General features: G+C 47.4%; 1 protein-coding gene across 2 annotated transcripts in view; it reads left to right on the forward strand.

Moving 5' to 3' along the window:
- The window catches only part of METTL16 (methyltransferase 16, RNA N6-adenosine), a 47,849-nt gene extending 35,638 nt beyond the window's left edge, over nt 1–12,211 (forward strand). For both annotated transcript variants that reach the window (XM_032967637.2, XM_032967639.2), the window contains exons 7-10: nt 4,017–4,086; nt 9,156–9,245; nt 9,571–9,750; nt 10,132–12,211. In XM_032967637.2, the coding sequence (XP_032823528.2) occupies nt 4,017–4,086; nt 9,156–9,245; nt 9,571–9,750; nt 10,132–10,824 (1,033 nt within the window). In that variant the 3' untranslated portion in view covers nt 10,825–12,211. The remainder of the gene's footprint in view (nt 1–4,016; nt 4,087–9,155; nt 9,246–9,570; nt 9,751–10,131) is intronic.
- The last annotated feature ends 6,681 nt before the right edge of the window (nt 12,212–18,892 follow it).

Raw genomic sequence — 18,892 nt, forward strand, 5'->3', positions numbered from 1 at the left:
TCTTTTCAGAACATAGATGGACTAGTCCTTCTAAATAAACTGCCAAATCGCTGCGCGTGGCGCTGACGTTTTTTATACATAAATAAATACACCGTTTAAAAATAAATAAATTTATGCAAACCGACACACCTGATGATGACCGTTTGTGTTATGGTCGAAACGTCGTGACAATTTTTATTGTTTATATATATTTTATTATTTTATTTTTTCCCTTCAACGTGACTTTACCGAAAGAGCTAAGATTATAAAAAAACACACTGATAATATGATGCATTGTCCTTGAAACTGATTGGTCCACACCAGCGACAGCTTTCTTTAGAGCCTCGTCTCAATTGGTGCTAGACCAGAGGACGCCAAAAGGCCAAAAGGCGTCATCTGGTCGAGCACCAATTGAGACGAGGCTCTAAAGAAAGCTGCCTCTGGTGTGGACCAATCAGTTTCAAGGGCAATGCATATATTATAGTGTGTTTTTTGTTTGCATTTTGACTGCAAGTATTGTGGTTAATGCAGACATGAATCCTCGTAAAAAGGTTTCAGTTTTGTTGCCAGATAAAAGGGGAAAAACCATATTATATTTTGGTACTGGCAAAGGAGGTCGAACGAGATAGTTCAGCACACCCGACGTGTTGGAAGGTAAACCCACAACATCGACAATTCGAGTACAGTGACGTTTCGCCCGTAATTGCAACCGGTATCAGGCGGCAGCCAGAGTTGTCAGAGAAATCCCCCTTCAGCCAAAGCCTCACGAGGTCAGCTCGTATCTAGAAGAGTGTTCCCATGCTGCACACGGATATGCTTTTCTCTTGCCATCGCTGATTTTTGCATCAAAGGAAAACGTCAAAAGGCGTGGAATCCTGGCTTTCACTAATAGTCAAAATCACGATTGGTTACACGTGCTCACGTGACTGTATTCCTCGCATTCCTGCGCTGGCCGCTTCTGTTAAACGGATATGCGTAATAGCGCAGCCGTTAAATGAGCTTCTTTCCTGCGGTCTGAAACCCAGCGTGCTCTGTGACAGCCACGTGTGCCACACGTCCGCTGCTCTCCCATTGCTACTGTGCATGAAGGAAACACGATTCTGGATTCAAATTAAAATATATATTTGTGCAGGGTCTTTTGTTTGAGGGCACAGCCAGTTCAATGAAGTCTTGAGTGCACGCATATAAATGGTATAAACCCCCTAGACATGCGCGTACGTTTTCAACGGCATTCTTTTTACAAAAAATGCATTAACATTTCAATGTCACTTTTTTTCCCAAGCAAAGATTATAAAAGCAGTAATACAAAAAGAAAATAAGAAACCCTTTTCTTGAGTGTTGTCGAGTGCCTCAAGCTTTACTTCGAAAGGCACACTTACAATTGAGAAATCGTAAAAGTTCCAACCGAATGTGGAGCACGGAAGCACCTCGGGCAGCTTTTTAAGCGACGGTATTCTTGTTAAGGAGAGCCGGGGTACGTTCATCATGTCGGTGCCAGGGAATTAAATTGGCAGATGGATAACGAATTCTGCACGGCGTTCCGACATGCTTCATCCGCTGATGGGAGCCATTGCATTTGCGGGAAATAGTTGCGTTTGTTATTTGGTAGGTACCTTTGTGTGTGTGTGTGTGCACCGGTCAAGTACGCCGGTACACTGCATTGTGTTTGTATAAATAGCAGTTGATACATTTTTGGCCATTGTGAAGGCGTTTGAGAACACATTTTAACATTGAAAAATACGTTTGCCTATGAATCCACGGTCGACAAAAACAACCAAGGGACGGTGTGCTGCCGAGTGCCGAGAGGACGAATCTAGTCAATGAAAATATCTCAAGCTCCCCGTTCGCCTGAAGAAAGTTGCCTTTTGTTCAGAAAACACGTCCAACCCTGGCAGACAATGACACGGGATCTGTAGTTGCTTGCATTGCAACAGCGGCGGGGTAAATCCACTTCAAAATTTTATCTGGCAGCTGTGGGAATTGCACCCCTGGACTCTGTCCCAGCAGCCTTTCCGTTGAGCACACCGCGCTGCATGTTGGTGCACGGGTCAATCGGCAAAGCGGCGTGCGTGGCGTGAGCTGGGGTCAGGGATGTCGAGATGGGTTTTTTTTTAAGGGGTTAACGCGGTGGCCATTATAAAGCGCCAAAGGCGGGAAGCTTTTAATTAAAGAAATAAAATAATAAAAGAGACGGACGCAGCTGTGACGGCTGACGTGGCACAGCGGGGCTATGGCTGGTGACCGGATTATGCAGACGGCGTCTGGAGGAGCCCTCCCCACCACCGCCCCCCCCCACCTTCTAGACAGTTGCCTCCCCCCCACTACCCACTCCGAATCCCCCCCCCCCGTCGCGTCAATCCGCAGGCTGCTCGGCATTGCACGCAGCCGCCCCGCTCCCACCCCCCCCCCCCGCGCCGCACGGGCAACGTGACATTATCTTGCTGTGGATTTCCTCGTTCTGCCCCTGAACCCTCAGGTGTATTGCCTCTTTCTTGCACTTGTTTAATCTATCTACTTTTTTTTTTACAATTGTCAATTTGCATAGTCCATTGTCCGTTAATAACAAATATTCGTTTTTCTTTTAATCTCGCGCCCTTTACGCCCGAGCGTCCCGCCGCGCTTTGCTCACAAATCGAGAGTCCGAATTGTTCTTTTGGGGGGGGGGGGGGTGGGGGGCACTGCATTTCTGCCAAAATTCGGTGGAGAAATGGCCAAATTTGTTGCTTGACGACAGTGACTTGGTCGTTTTATCGCTGATACATTTCAACAAACACCGACCTTTGTTTATTGTTTTCCCCCCTACCTGCTGAGTGTCATTTTCAGTGTCTTTTATACACAGCAGGGTCACTGCCCCCCCCCCCCCCCCCCTTAACTAAAGATCTTGCCAAAAGGCCACAGAATCGTGCGGTTTGCCACACCATACCGCCCACCCCTCCTCTCCCCCCGCGTATCTCACACTCCGCCACTTACCACTGTGTGAAGAACGCGACACTTGCCCGCGCTCAATGTTTGTACCCCTGGCGCCGCTGATTCACGGGGGGGGGGGGGGGAGCACATTCTCAGCCATGCATAGCTACAGATGTCGTCGGCCATGCTAGAAAGCGTACATTTGTAAGAGGGGAAAACATTCGCAAGTCAGAGACGTTATGTTGGCCGCGAAGACAAGTCGTTGGACGGGATGACGGCGAGTGATCGAGGCTAACAAACGAGTGACAGCGAAAGGCGCAAACTCGCCCCAAAGGATATCCACCGCAGAGGTGGAGCAATGAAATCGGCTCGCGTGCAGCAGCTGATGCCACTTCAGCTTGACGGTTTAGGTGCGATACATCGATGAACACCACCATCATTGTCATCATCAGAGATGCTACACCCACTGCTGGATAAAGGTCCTCGCCGTGCCGACGGCATCCCCCCTCGCGGTCCTGCCAAGCCACGATCCATCTCACTCGTGCGCACGAGCTGACCCCATCGGTCTCTGTGATGGGCATCATCTTGGGCACGTTCTTTCCATTGGCTGTTATTCAATCGCCAGTTTCATCCATTGGCCAGCATATCCCATCCAGTAATGTTCCCTGCCCAGGCCCATTTACTAACCTTAACAATAAATGTATGTTAATTTGCATTTGTTCTCCGATTCACGTGCACCTCTTTCTGCGTCTCGGTATAATTCGAAGCTTCCTTGGACGCTTAAGCTTTGAATGCATCTTCCTTGTCGGTGTCCACGTTCCCGGTCCGTACGCTATCGCGAGTGCTCCGAACAGCGTGGGGCGAACTCTGTAAGCGAAGCAGTTCAATTGAGCAGGGCATAAATCTGCCCAACATAGACGGCTCCCTGCTGGGAGAGTGCACTGTCGCGTCCGTGTGGAACCGCAGGTGCTGCACGTCGGCGCCAGGCGAGATGTCGCCAGCGCGTTCTGCGAATTGCGCCAGCGGTCTTTGTGCATTTGTTGGAGGTGTCGCGCGTGTCGGGTGAAATGTGCGGCCAGCAACCCCGCTGATTTTTAGAGTGCACTCTCCCGTCTCTCTTTTATACCCAGGTGGTACACGTGCATGCTGGGTAAAAAGTGCAGTCTGGCGCCGTTGAAGGAGGAGCTGCGGAGATGTGGGGTGAGTGTTTAAAAAAAAAAATGCGCAGAATAACAAGTGTTGTCTTCATTCGTTAAGCACCTCATTTGCATCGCCTATCTGCGGTCCGCTCTCCGGCGGGTTGCTCTCATTACCGCTTTGTTGTCCTCACGCTACTGCCCAAAGACGGACGTGCTCTCGAGTCATCGCTCTGCCGCTTGTCTCGCACATTTTACGCGATTGCAGAACCCTTTAAGAACTTTATCTTTGCCGAGCTCTGGCATTGCAATCGCGCACAAATTAAAAAAAAACACGCGTCTATTTGATCGTAATTTCATCCAGCAGCGCGGCCAAACGAAGATTAGTTTTTTCCTTAAACGCTCGGGCGGTTACCATCGCTGGATGCAACCGCAAGTATTGCACACAACACATGGAACAGTCTCACGCCTCCTTACTTTACCTGCCCGTGCTTTCATTATTATTCCAAGTTTGAATTGAGCATTAAAGACCCAATGTGTCACGCAGCATATATGATAATTGCTGCACACGACGGAACGCGCTGCTGTTGTTCTTTAGGCCGTACTCCCTAAGAGCAAAATCAATTCGTACATAAAGTATAGATTTGGCGACCAGGGCCGTGTCATTGTTGGTGGCTGTCACGGGGGTGGGTGGGGGGGGGCGAGGAGGGGGGGGGGTAGTGCAGGTAAGGGCAGAGGCAGCTGCACTTCGATAGGAGCCTGCTGAGGGATATGAGAAATCAAACTGTGACCACCAGCTGCTCTGCACCCTTTAGAAGTCTCTTCATGCCCTTTTTTCAATCGCCCCATTCTACTTCACCATAACCATTGGCCGTGATCCATCTACTGTTGGATGAAGGCCTCCCTGATCTTGTGATACGCCGGTGCATCCAGCTCCTGCCCGCCTCTCACTGCTTTATCATTGCATTGAGGATGTCCCCCACAGAGGTTTTAGATTTCCCCCCCCCCCTTTGGCCGCCACTCCCATCTTTTAGTATCGACCAACGGGAATCGTCCTTTCTAGCCATGTGGCCTACCCAAGCCCGTGCACTTTTTGCATATCAATAAATCAATGAAGTCTTTATTTCTATAGCATTATTTCGTGCAAAGGATGCCATTCAAAGTGATGTACAGATTTAAAAAAAAAACATTTTGAAAGGCCTCCGATCCATGTGGTCCTTTTTGTCGTGCTGTGCAGTTTCAAGGCTGCACCGCTCCGTAGTTCATTGGGCGCTTTTGGCACCAGGAGCTCTGACTCAAGTGCACCATCAGGAACTGATTTCTCTTCGCCTGAAAAACAGTGTTTTGCCTGGGATGCGTGAATTATTTTGGAATAGAGATCTGCATTTTGCAGGACTGTGAGGGATGGCGATGGCTTTCGGGGGGCCATCGTGCAGCAGTGGATCGATCTTGGCTGATGATGTGGTGAAATAGATATGCAGAACATTCCTTCGCTAAATTTAAGCTTCCATCTCTGTCATGTGTTACGCTTTCATCTTCTTCTCCAAGGGCTCACATTTATCAATTGCCAATCTACCTTTTTGCTTCTTTCATGTCCCCAGTTGCTTGCTTATGACATCTTTAATCGTGCACGTGTTGCATTCTCTGATTGCTCTGGATATTTATCCTTTTAATATTGTGTGCTTTCACCTAATTTGTTCTCTGCTTTTTAACCTTTCCCTCACTTTCAATGGCCTATCTAGTACTGTGCTCGTAATTGAATCAATGAAAGTGGGCATATCCATTTTGTCCCGTTGTTCCTCTTGGAATTTGCATATTTTGCTGACCCACATGTAGACACGTGGTTTTCAATCCACTCCTGGATGCGGCCCTGCCCATTCTGTGTGGGATTATTTTGGGGGTTTGTTTAACTTTGCTTCACCACGCTGGTCCGTGCTGGTTGGTGAAGGTGGGCAGCATCGACGCAATAGCATAGAAGCACGGTACAGCGCTGGATTTTGCTGCACTATCACCTGCTGCCTTACAGCGTAGCCCGGCAAGCCCTACTACAATCTGTGCATGGTGTTCCCCCATCCAAGCACGATCCAGGCTCTCAACCCTGCTCGGCTTCCGCGGTCTGATGGGATTTGGGTGCGTTCCGGCTGATTTCGGCATAGTCGGTCGAAAGTTGGCTACTTCTTCACCTTGATTTTTTGAAGTCACATACCGTTCACTTTATTCTATTCACTTTTTAAAAATTTTATTCTTATTTTTACAATTAACGTGACTTTACCGAAAGAGCCAAAGAATTTGAATTCCCGCAGTCACGAAAGTTTTAAGTCAAAACGTTACGTACCATGTTTTTTGCCTGTAATTAGCTTCTACCTCTCTGGCTAATGCTGCGGCCCACTGCCTGTGCTCATTTCGTCTAGAGCAGAGACGTCTCTCGCAGCTGAGGTTTGGCTGTTTAGTTTTCTCACGCTACACAAGCTGTGTAGGTATTTGTGAAATTTTCTCTGCTTTCCCCCCCCCGCCCCCCCCTTCTATCAAAATCTGATTTAAAATACGGATGTTGTCGGTGTTCGAGAAACCTTTTCTTAAATCGGCCTTGCTCGTGAACACATTTACAATGAGGATATTAAGAAATTGATGTGGAATTCTATTCAAGGGTGCAAAAAACAGCACAATCCTTTCTTCAAACCTGGCAGTGTGCGTGAACTGTTACGATTGCGGTGTTATTGCATCCGTCTTGTCAAATTGCCTCTGTGAATAGTTAATCTAAAGCAAAGTTATGAGAATCAGTTTTAATGCGGCTTTTGATTGCTCTGGTTGCAAGTCACTGCATGCGCTATTGATAGCCCCTGTGTGAGTCTTGTGAAGGTTGCTCCTGTCCTCATCTGAGTCAAAGCCAATTCCCAGCCCCGTAGCCCGGAATGGGTTTTTTGCAGGATTTTTGAAGGTTAGGCATAACTCAAAGATTAGTGCCAGTGTTAAATATCTTATAGCACTCATCACATGGTTTATATGATCGTATGCCAGTGTATAGGCTAAATTCAGAGTAATGTATTCATTTGTTACATTACCTGCGTTCCTAAATGCTTGACAATGCTGTGGACACCTTTAACGAAGCTTGCGGGACATCCCTCTGTGTACAATTCCACAACCAATTTCACCACTTTGAGATTTATTCATTATTGAATCATTACTATTTACATAAATAATAAATCCTACGGTTACCACGACTACATTTCATAAAATTCCCGACTTTTCTCATAATTCTAGACACCCTTAACGAAGCCTGTGGGAGATTCCTCTGTGTAAAATTGCCATAACGGCCAGACAACGATATACTTTACAGCACACGCAATATCCTTGACGCTGTTACTCCAATTTTGATTTGAGCACTGTTACTCCATTCTGTAGCCGTGCCATGTTGACCGGCTTCGATTGCGATCGGAATTTTACCCCAGTTGTGATTTTGGTTTGCAAAAGTGGCGAACAGCACCGATGGCCAGACGACTCGCGGGCGCACGGAGGCAGAGTGACAAAATCAATAATGGGGGGATGCAGCGAGATAAGGAAGCTCTCTCTCTCTGCCGCGTCGTCACACTCGGGGATATTTTAAAATCTGTTGTTAGGTGGCTGGGCCCCACAAGCGGTTCGCTTCGTAGCCTTTTAGTGTGTGAATGGCTGTCGGTGTGGTCGCAAGGCATGCATTGGCTGATGAATCTTCTGGTCATCTCAGCCAACCCATGGCACCTAGGTCTGTCCCGTGACCGCCTGTCAACGAGCCTTCGACACTTCACGTGGCCTCAAAGTGCACATAGCCTGGCACAAGCGCCATGGTGATGTCATCACCACGTAATGACGAATGGCAGTTGTTGTAAGGCATGTACTGGTTTGACCCCCTTCTCCAGCGGCGATTCAATGAATTTTCATAATTTAAGGGTCATTTGTATTCTCATATGACCTATTTTGTTCGTACAGTCTTCTTTTTTTTATTGCTCCCTTAGTCTAATTGTAACAATCGTAAAATTTAGTTAATTGATGCTTGTATCATAAGTGTAATAATCAGTTTTAATCGACAAATTAATCAATCGTGAACCAGTAGAAGTCGACGCCTAATCAAGTGGCAGTGTACATTTGGACGCACTTCTCTCGCGAAAATTAGGCCCAAGTATTTAATTCTCGTGTGTGTGTTTTTTCATTTAAATATTTTCACTCTAAGGTTGTTGGTTTCAATCGATCCGTCAAATCCTTTGCGGCGGGTGAGAAAGGCCACCATTGCAAAATTTCTTTTTAGCAGGGAGGATCTGGTGAAAAACGTGGTGTGGTGGGAGCTTTACGTGCACATTGTGTTGATATTTGCACTTAGGGGATTTTGCTTAAACAATTGCCTATGGGTTCGCCAGTCCATACGCTGCCCCTGGTGAGGTCGCGAATGCACACCCGCAGGCGCACTTTGTATGGAATCTCTGCGCAGGCAGAGCCAATTTGAGATCTGGCTGTGCTACGATACTGGCACGACAAAAGGTGCGTTCACTAAGAACACCTCCTAAAAGTTAATCTTCTCTTAATCATTGCATGTGTGTGTGGCCACGGTTAATGTCGGTGGAAAGCAATATCTGAACTGATTTGGGGCCTTTCCATGGTTCACTTTGCTTTAAACCTGGTCCAGCATTCCCAGCAGCATTTGTGAGAGGCTGAATGTGGGCGGTGGGGGGGAAATCTCTGTTAATGTGTGTGCATCCTTACCAGATGTTTTTGTGTTAGATGGCATAAATATAAATGTGGTGTTAAACGCGCCACCAACCGGCCAAAAGCCAATTAGTAAGGTCTGTCACGTAAACAAACATGCTAGTACTACTAGTAAATAATTGGCATGTTTTGCTTACATACTAGTAGTACTAGTAACAAATTGGCATGTTTTGTTTACGTGACAAACCTTGCTAATTGGCTGTCAGGTGGTGGCGCGCTTAACGACACATGTACATTCACGCGATCTAACCCAAAAAACTATTGGTCGCGAAAGCCTAAGTGTTAAACTTGTGTGGATGTTTGCGTGTGTGCGTGCATGTTTTGTGCGTGTAATTGTGTGCTTGTTTGTACGTGTTTTTTTTTTCCGTGTCATGCTTGTGTGTTTTGTTTGGGCAGGTGCCACGAACAACCACCACCACATTCTGCCAAGGTCGCACTATGCGTTGGGCCCTCGCCTGGAGCTTCCACCACAACCTCGCTGTGCCGGTCAGAGCCTTCCCACCTCCTCCTCCTCCTCCCCCTTCACACACCCCCTCACTCAAGCTTTTATTTGTTCTCCCTTTGGGTTGAGAACATTCGCTAGGGCAGGACCCCCCCCCCCCCCCCCCCCCGGTGTGGAGCTGTTGGGGGATCTCTTTGCTCACATTTCAGCTGTCATTTTTTGCGTGTGGATTTTGAGTTCTCTCCGTTGCGACCTGCTGCGGAAGCACGGCGGTTTTGCCAAGGTGCGTCGACGTCGTTGTTCCTTGTGACCCCGTGGTCACGAAGCCGAGGTTTAATCGTGGCTACGTGCTGCTGTCCCCACGCACAGTCACCCCCCGCCAAGCGGCGGAAGCTGGACAATCAGAAAAAGCCGATCACGTTCTTTGTTGCCGCCGCCGCCGCCACCGGCGGCGACACGGGGCAGCAGCTGCCCACTCGCGACGTGCCGCCCCCTAGTCCGGTGGAGCGTGTCTCCGTGCATCTCGAGACGCTCCTCGCCGAGTTGAAGGTAACGTCGTTCGCCGGGTGTTGAACCTGCGGGGTTTTTTTTTTGTCGTCGTCGGCGAACGTATTAGTATTCATCCTTTTTAGCATATTGAATATTTTGGAAGTTTCAGGTACGTCTGTTCTGGGCTCGTCGTGATGTGCACAACTCACTAATGTGCAGCATATATGTTCAGACAGCTGCTGGATTTTTAACCCTCAACTTTGTTTGATACTGACTCTGTAGTTGGTGTACTGCCCGCATAGAATATCCAGTACCCTAAAAGAGAGTTGAAAAGTGGTTGCAGCGATGGATCTTTCATTTGGACAATTTTCATTTTATTTTAAACGATCTCTTCCGGTGATATTTAAAATCTGGTAAAGAAAATGCTTCCGGTGTGCTCAGGTGCAACACAGACGTGTGCCGTGCGGGACGGGTGAAGTCAGCCTCATGCTCACGGCTCCAGAGAACACGTGGATCCACTTGCGTCGCAAACGCCGGCAGTCGCTGCAGACCAACGATGCGCCGGAGCCCCCCGAGAGCTGTTCCACGCAGGCCCCGACACTCAAACAAGACAGCCGCTCGCCCGCAAAACACAGCAGTTCCGACGAATCTGATCCAAAAGCACCCTCGTCAACATCGCCGCAACCACCACCACCACAACTGTTGTCGGCACAGCAGCCAGACCAGGACGAGCAGAGCAGTGGTCAGGGGTCCTCGAGGGATGGTGGGACGGAGCCGCACAAGAATGGGAAATGCATGGCTGCTTGGAAGCTCACGGAGGCCAACGAACCAAGGGAAGGCCGCGTCGCCGCAAGTGACGACGCGGCGGACTTGAGCGTCGGCGAAAAGGCGGTCGGCGTAAGTGGGGCGCCGCAGGGAACGCCGCCGGGTGGATTCGTGCTCAAATGCCAGGTGGTTGTGCGGGATGAGAGCAGGATGGTGCCTGCGGGTGGCGGCGGCGGCGGCCATGGCCGTAGTGACGACGTGGCGGTTGATATGTACTGGATAGACGGGCAACATCGTGAACTGCTTAACCAGCTGTCGTGCACTCTTCGCAACAAAATGCTCCGGCTCGGAGGGCAGCAGGCATTGTAAGGTGGCCTGCAACACCATCTTCACGTGTGGACTGTCCCCACCACCCATTATCATCCGTTAACCCCCCCCCACACCCCTGCTCTCGACATGAAGCAAACTTATACCAGCATTTTTGCACGGGTCACATTATGGGTAAAGTATTCGAAATCATTCTCTTTGTAGGAGCCTTCAAGACATAATTTTGCAGCATCATTTCAAAATAAATTGAAGCAAAAAAACTAATGATAATATACTGAAACAATTTTAATAGTGAAGTTAATGCTGGTGATGAAAGTTAATATTTTATTTAATCGGCTATAATAAATTACATATTCCCCAATGATAAAAGTTATTTTTAAAAAAAGAGGCATGTATGGAGGCAGAGGGTGTCTGTACCTACGCAAAAATATTAATTCAGACGGCCGATAGATTTTTTTTCCATCACTTTCCTATCCATGCACATTGAATTTAAACGCATACAGGCATCGCATCCACCTGTCTGTCAGTGACCTGCAGGTCATCCGTAACAGTGAAACAAAATGTCAGAAAAGAAACATACCAGACTGGAACAGCATGTTTGTGCCATGCCATGTGTGTGCCATGTTGGGGTAGCGTAGTGGCTTGTGTCCTCACTATTATAGGGCCAGTTTTCATGCAATCGGACGATGCATTTTATTTTGCCTGTTAATGTCTGTAGATGCCAGCATCTCCTTGGATAGTGGATGTTTCGAGACTTAATTTGTAATTTTAATTCAGAATTGGCGAAGCGATGTCAAATCCTACATCAAAAACGATGTTTTACTTGCAAATACACCTCAACAAATGATCATCTTCCGTTGACAACTGTAGTTGCCAAAGGGTGCCGTGGTTTTTTTTCACGAGTGCTAATTCTCCGTTTGCGTCTCACTTGCTGCATATTTATTTTTTAAATTCTGGTGTTGTCGGAATGTAGTTAAAGGAGGAGTAAGGGGGGGCATTTACTTCAAGGACTAGAGTAAGCGGGGGAGGCTCCTTATCAAGGTGAAGGCTCAGGAAAGGATTTGAGACATCTGGCACGCGGTCCAAGGCGTGAAGCTGCTTAACGCCAAAAGCTCGAGGAGATTGCATAAAGCAAAGTCGCAGCCTCTTCAATGCCACGGTTACTATTTCTGATGTAAGGCTCAAGGCCCAGGAAACACGAGACCACTTTGTCTTGTCCAAGCAAATATCAAATTGGCGTCAGGCACCAGAACAAGACGACGAACTCCCTTCTGTCTGGAATGCGTTTTGTTTGTTCCGATGTCACCAGACCTTCCTGGCTCGTTGTGTGAAGTGTATCGACAGCTTGGTCTGAATGAGACTTTTTTTTTTCCTTGTAAACTTCAAATAATAAAACCAATATCATCGGAAGTAGTCCACAACAAAGGGATCATTGTTGAAACAAATAATTCGTGTATTTACCCTTGTTAAGGCATTGTTCTTTTGATGACAATGCAGTGGCACGTTCCAGACATGGGCCTGGAAACCTGACGCCGTGCTTCACTTGGTTATCCAATGTAACGGATCACGCAGGTAAAGGACCCAATTTATTATTGGCTGCATTGACCTGACATCTATTCCAATACGGTAAAACCTTGGATTGCGAGTAACTTGGTCTGCGCGAGTGTTTTGCAAGACGAGCAAAAAATGTAAGTAAATATTTTTGTTGATAAACGAGCGAGGTCTTGCCAATATGAGCAGCACGTCGACGCTTTGTCCACCGAGCGTCACGTGATCACGACTGATATACGAGTGCTTTGGATTACAAACACGTTTCCGGAACGAATTATGCTCGCACTCCAAGGCTTTACTGTGTATGCCACCTGCCTGATATCGAGTCTCTTGGTCCTTAGTTTTAAACTGCATGGTGGCCTCATGTCCTCAGGGCTCGAGAGGCCACTTGCCCCCAGGGCACCCTGATGGCCTCGCCGACTGCCACTCGGCATTTGATTCGTGTAAGGATTTTTTTTTTTTTGCTGGGCCAGGTCGTGGAAGAGTGAGTGGTGGCTTGGCCACATTTAACTTTGCGTTTCCGTGAAGCCAGTGTTCGAACAAGCAAAAATGTTAAACATTTGTTACGCGACTTTTACAAAATGCTAATTATGCTTCGTTTATCCATACAGTGGTCACCGACAAGCACTGATCATCGACTTTAGAACACCATTCCAGTGCCTAGCACTTGGAGAATTTAGCCAATGCGGGGGGGGGGGGGGGGGTTGAGTCCCTCGTCTATAATGACTAATTAAGCTGATATTAAATGCGCCTTTTGTACGTCATGCTAGGCATCACCGCCCCCACACTCTCCCCCTGACAACATCTCTGCTACATGCCCCCCACCAGGGCAATCCACACGCACACACCAATACCAACAGCCGCCATTCGCTGTTAAGTGACGGTGACGTCACCACGGCGCCCGTGCCAGGCTGGGTGCACTTTGAGGTCACGTGACGTGTCGAAGGCTCGCTGACAGGAGGAGGTCACGGGACAGACCCAGGTGCCATGGGTTGGCTGAGATGACCAGAAGATGCATCGGCCGGTACCCCCCGACTGTGCCAGCTTTTGCTGCATTTTGGCCGCCCGGCGCTCCGCTCCTTGTGAGCGTCTCTCCTCTGCCCTCAGTTGTTGCTGCTGGAGGGCGACTGCCTCCCAACCGCTCAGCAGCGTCCTTCACGAGCCTCCTCCACACACACACCGATCACCACCCCCATGAGTCCCCACGGCACAACCCTCAAAGCATCGCCGCCTCGACCGTTGTCTCTCTCCCACCTAAAAAGTTCACCCCCCCGCCGTGTGTGGTGTGGGGGAGATCCGACCGCGCTTGTTGGTGGTTTTCCATTAACGCTTTTACCCCTCGCGTTCTGCCCCCCACCCAACCTCGTTCGATCTTACGCTTTTACCCCTTTTAAATTAAGCATGCATCGGCCAAGTTTCCCGAGTTCTGGCCACTGAAATGGTGTCTTCATTGATGGGAGCGTGTATCGTCAAGTGACCATTACGCATGCAAGATTGAAAATGAACTTTTATTTGTTATTAATGCTTTTGCTACGGATGTATTTAGAATGCGAATGTTCAGTAAAGCGGGCATCCGTTTTGCTGTTATGCCTGAATTTAGCATTTGGTCTATTGAGTGTACAACGTTAATTATGAACTGTTACCTCTTGAAAATGTGTTTTTGCAGAAACACTGACGGGTGCGCGACCCTGCACTCAAACACGTTCACCGTGCATCTGCTCATCAAAGGCAATATCTATCCCCAGGATGTGTCAGTGGGAGAGTGTGGTGTTGGGGCTAGAGGGCTACCTGCTGCTGCTGCGAGTGGGTTGTCAACTCTCAGCCTTTCACCCAGAGCCAAGCCCGCTCATGATTATCAAAACTATCATTGGGCGTGTCACACACGCACGTGTGTGTGGTGTGTCTTGGCTTGGCCACTCCGGACACGATGCAGTAAATTTACGGAGAACTCCACGCACACCTCCGTTGGGTGGCGCATGAGGACTGTGGTCTCAAAATCTTGGTATTGTTGTCATCGGGTGAAACTTTAACACTTTAAAAAGTTTTATGCACCATTTCTAAAACGTCGTTTTGTATTTGCGCTATTTTTGTTGGGGTTTAGCCGAAGGCTAATGCAGTGGCGTCAACGGCAAATTACCCACGATGCATCGGTGTCCTTTTTATTGTTCACCAAGTTGCATGTGTCGACGCTTCTTTTGACGTTGAAATGTGACGAGTGAAACGAGAACAAAAACGGCTTGTGAGCAAGAGATTCCCCTCCCCCCCCCCAATGCTGTGCGAACAGCCCTTGCCATATCGATCATCCCGTCTAGGAAACTTCATTGTCGTTCGGATGCTCGGTTGTTACGCGCTACGTTAACACCTTGCTGCGCGGCAGTGTTCTTGTTACCGTTTCCGAGTGCTTCCTATTTTTTTATTATTAATTGTTGTGGCTCGGTGGTGGTGTTTTTAAACGAGTAGGGGCCTGCCTCTGTGCGAGTCCTTACAGTCAGGTTCTTACACTGCAGTAGAGGCCGACCGAAAGTGAATTTCTGGTTTCGGCCGAAACCGAAAGTAAAAAATTTACTTCGGCCGAAAACGAAACTATGCCGAAATAGGCAATTTGCCAACTTTGGGCGCCGAAACCGAATTTCAGTCGGCCTCTACACTGCAGGTTGCGCCCTTGGCAGGTTCAGAACTTCAGCTGGGTCGAATGTGTGTGTGTACAAGTGTCTGTTCATTGCCTGTACAGGCAATATTTTCATTAGCGTGGCATTGCTTATATGTCTAAATATATAGTATATATTTTGTTCATGTATGTATTTTATAATAATATAATGTACACCAACCACTGACCATTGTCACAGCAGACTCCCCTGACTTTAAAGATCTCGACACATTCGACAAGAAACACTGTGGCCTTGAGAAGGGGAAAAAAAAACTCATTACACGTGGCGTTTCTGACAAATGGCTCTTCATCGCTTTTGAGCAATCGGCCCTAGCAAAGAAAGGAACGGCCACTGCCTAAAACGACATTTGGAAATTAACCTCGGCCCCGCTCCTTTGCTGGACAACAAGAACTACAGATCAAGTGAGCATGGTTTAAACTGGGTGGTGTTTTTGTTTGTTGTCTCCGTAAGACAAGGAGGTAGAGTTTACATCTTCGCATGGGGGGTGGGGGGTAGGTGCCCGTTGGCCATGGCGGATTTTTGCGGAAACAAAAAAAAGAACCCCGCGAAACTTCGGGCGCTGGAGAAAGAGCTGTTTTTTTTTCCAGGTGCGCGTTGGGTGTGCAGCAAGCAAGGGCCACCAGCGATGGAAACGTTTTCCCAGAGCCAGGCGTGGGGTTTGAATATGCCTGCGACGGAGTGAATATTGGCTGCAGTGTTTGTGACCTATTGCAAAGCCAGAGGTGTCCTCGAAATGCACCATTTTCGCTCGCTTTTTAATTGCCATTGGCTGTTTTGCTTAAAAATATATTTGCTACGTTGACAATTAATTTTAGTCCTTTATCACTAAGTTATGTACAATTGGTAAAAAAAAAAAATTCGTCCGGGTTTTGGTCGTTAAAAGTTATCAGCCAGCTTTTTTAGTAAAAAAAAAATGTTACGATGTTTCTTTTACACTAATACTTGCTGTTATCGTGTCACATTCAAGCACACTCGTGCACATTGCCTTTCACCAAATGGATGACTTGTTATTTTCAAATACAATTTAGAGTTTAAAAAAAACTATGCATTCTGTACGCTGATTCTCACGTTATTTATTTATACACATACATGGGTTTTCGCAGCCAAAATTAATCCCAATTGATGTTTCGGGTGTTGGCCACAATGATCTGACCAAACTTGTGACGTGAAGATCCTCTGCTACTCTACAGGTAAACGTATCGTCACGTGCACGAGCGTTTGATGTGCCAATTGTGTGTTGTTGTTTTGCCTACTTTTAACACATCACATTGAGATACGGAAAAATAGAATAACTGAATCAGGCCAATACAGTTGTTATTAACTAAGTGTTGCTTGACAACATTAAAACAAGTAGATGATAAGTCAACAATCCAAAAGATATTCCGAATACTTCGTTTTACGTGTTCAGTCTAATGCTGCGGCGGAGGGCTCACGAGCAGCACAGATTTGGTCTGATCGTCATACGGCCTAACCGGGGGAGTACAAAGCTGGCCTCTAAACTAAGGCTGTCGGTCTAGAGCAGTGGTGCTTAACCTCAGGGTGCAATACAGGTTATAAGAACCAAATGGTGTGCAGACTGCATCGCCAGCTGTCACCACGGTAGTCAAGCAAAGGTCGCCTTCGCATGTTCCGTCGGACGTGACGATGCAAGGCCGGACAACTGGGAAGCCCCTACCGAGCTTTTGCCCAGACCGCTGGTGTCGGAGTTGCACTTGTGGCCCCTCACCCGGCAATCCAGCTCGAGTACATTTAGTAAATGTGCTAACTGAAAGAACGTCCTGTGGACGGTGACATCGACTCGACAAAAAACGACTGATTTTCACCTCGGTTACAAAGCCAGATTTTGCATGAGCAACAAGACCACACCCCTTACTAGACTGTTGAAACGAGTGCTCAGAGATAAGCATACGTTGATGATTACAATTTAACGTAGTGTGATGCAGTTATCACAAATGCACACCCGGCTTTACCTTGAGTTTGCAATGATGCTGGCCGTTCCAGAAATAGACGGTGGGCGTTATAAAGACCTCGTGATACAATGTGCAACAGTCTGTTAATGGTTAAGCGGCCTTGTCATTGTGCGAGTTAAGAGTTTAGAACATTGATCTGTAACATCTTCCCAGGCCTTACCGATAAAACTGTAATTATTTGCTTTTGTTCTTGGGTCGTGTTATTTGCTAATTGCTTATGCCTCAAAAGTACAGAAAATGGCTATTATTAGAAATCTACCTATTTTCCAGAACATTCCAGATAGATTCAGTGCTGAGTAAACTTGGAGTAACTTCTAGAACATTCTAGAACTTTCCAGTAATATAATAGTATAAGTACAGGGGCCTTAAGCCCACCAGTTCAGTTTAGTTCCAGCTGCCTAAGTGGATACATATCTGCATTTTTCTGAGATGGCATCAAGAGGCTGCAAGCATCCGGCAGACGCATTTTGCTATGTCTGCAGCCAATTTATCAAGACAAGAGCAAAAAAGTACTCTGTGGAAGCGTCTGCTAAGATGTGTGAGGCCTCCAAGGTATATATCGGCATGCCTGTTGGGGATCAAGACAAATCCTGGGCACCTCATTTCACCTGCGAGCAATGCAAACAAACTCTGGAAGGTAAGATGGACAATTGTCGCTCGGAATTTTATGTTATACAATTTTGTTTAATTGTAAACGTTTTTCATTTTCAAATGTTTTACAATTTTCAATGTTATTGAGAAAAATATATTTGAAAAATGTTGCGAGAATCTCTTACACATTAGTCATGGGTGAAATAAATGTATGTTTGGAGGATGGTACAGCGGGGAAAAGAGAGCCATGAAATTCGCTTTCACAAGAATTTGGTGGGAACCCACTGATCACTCAAGCAACTGCTACTTCTGCATGGTGGACCCTTCCAAACGGCGGACTGGCAAGAATGCACCTGCTATCACGTATCGGGACCTTCCTTCATTGCCCCGGTGCCACACTGCCATGAGCTCCCCGTACCCACTCCTTCAGAGAGAGAGAGCAAGTCAGAGAGCGAGGAAGACATTGTAGATCCAGATGACAATTTCAGAGGTAGAGCTGAGGAGAGAAACCCAACTACCCCAACCAAAAAGACCTCAACGACTTGATCAGAGATCTTGGTCTCACCGAGTCCAATGCCGAGCTTTTGACGTCTAGGCTCAAGCAGTGGAACTTGTTGGATAAAAGTGTGCAATTCGCAGATCAGAGGAAGCGTCACCAACCTTTTTGCAGCTTCTTCACCCGTAAAGATGGGCTCTGCGTGTGCCACAGTGTGACCAGTCTGTTCGAGGCAATTGAATCGTCTATAACCAGAATGAGTGACGCCTCTTCATTGACAGCTCATCCAGGTGCCTCAAAGCCGTGCTGCTCCATAATGGTAACAAGCACCCGTCTCTTCCCTGGCTCACTCGGTGCACCTCAAAGAGGATTACAACAGCGTCAAGACCTTGCTGGACGCCTTAAAGTATGATGAGTACGACTGGGAAGTTATCGGAGACTTCAAAATGGTGGCATTCCTGATGGGTCTCCAAGGCGGTTTTACCAAGTTTCCCTGCTATCTTTGCCTTTGGGACAGCAGGGACACCAAGGCGCACTACCACAGGCAGGACTGACCACAGCAGACCGAGTTCTCTGTGGGGAGGAACAACGTAAATTGAGAGCCACTGGTGGACCCCCGGAAGGTGCTGATGCCACCACTGCACATCAAATTGGGGCTTATGAAACAATTTGTCAGAGCTGTCAGAGCTGTAGATGAAAGTGATTAACAGTATAATTATCAATCTCGAAAAACTACTCACTTCTAAATCTGTTCATAATAAAGGTTTTTGGGTTAGATCGCGTTTATTTATAAATGTGTCGTAACCCTCCACCACCCGACACGGCCAATCAGC

The sequence above is a fragment of the Petromyzon marinus genome, chromosome 38 (assembly GCF_048934315.1).
Source record: "Petromyzon marinus isolate PM22_M1 ecotype Great Lakes invasive population chromosome 38, UKy_Petmar_22M1.pri1.0, whole genome shotgun sequence".
NCBI lineage: Eukaryota > Metazoa > Chordata > Hyperoartia > Petromyzontiformes > Petromyzontidae > Petromyzon > Petromyzon marinus.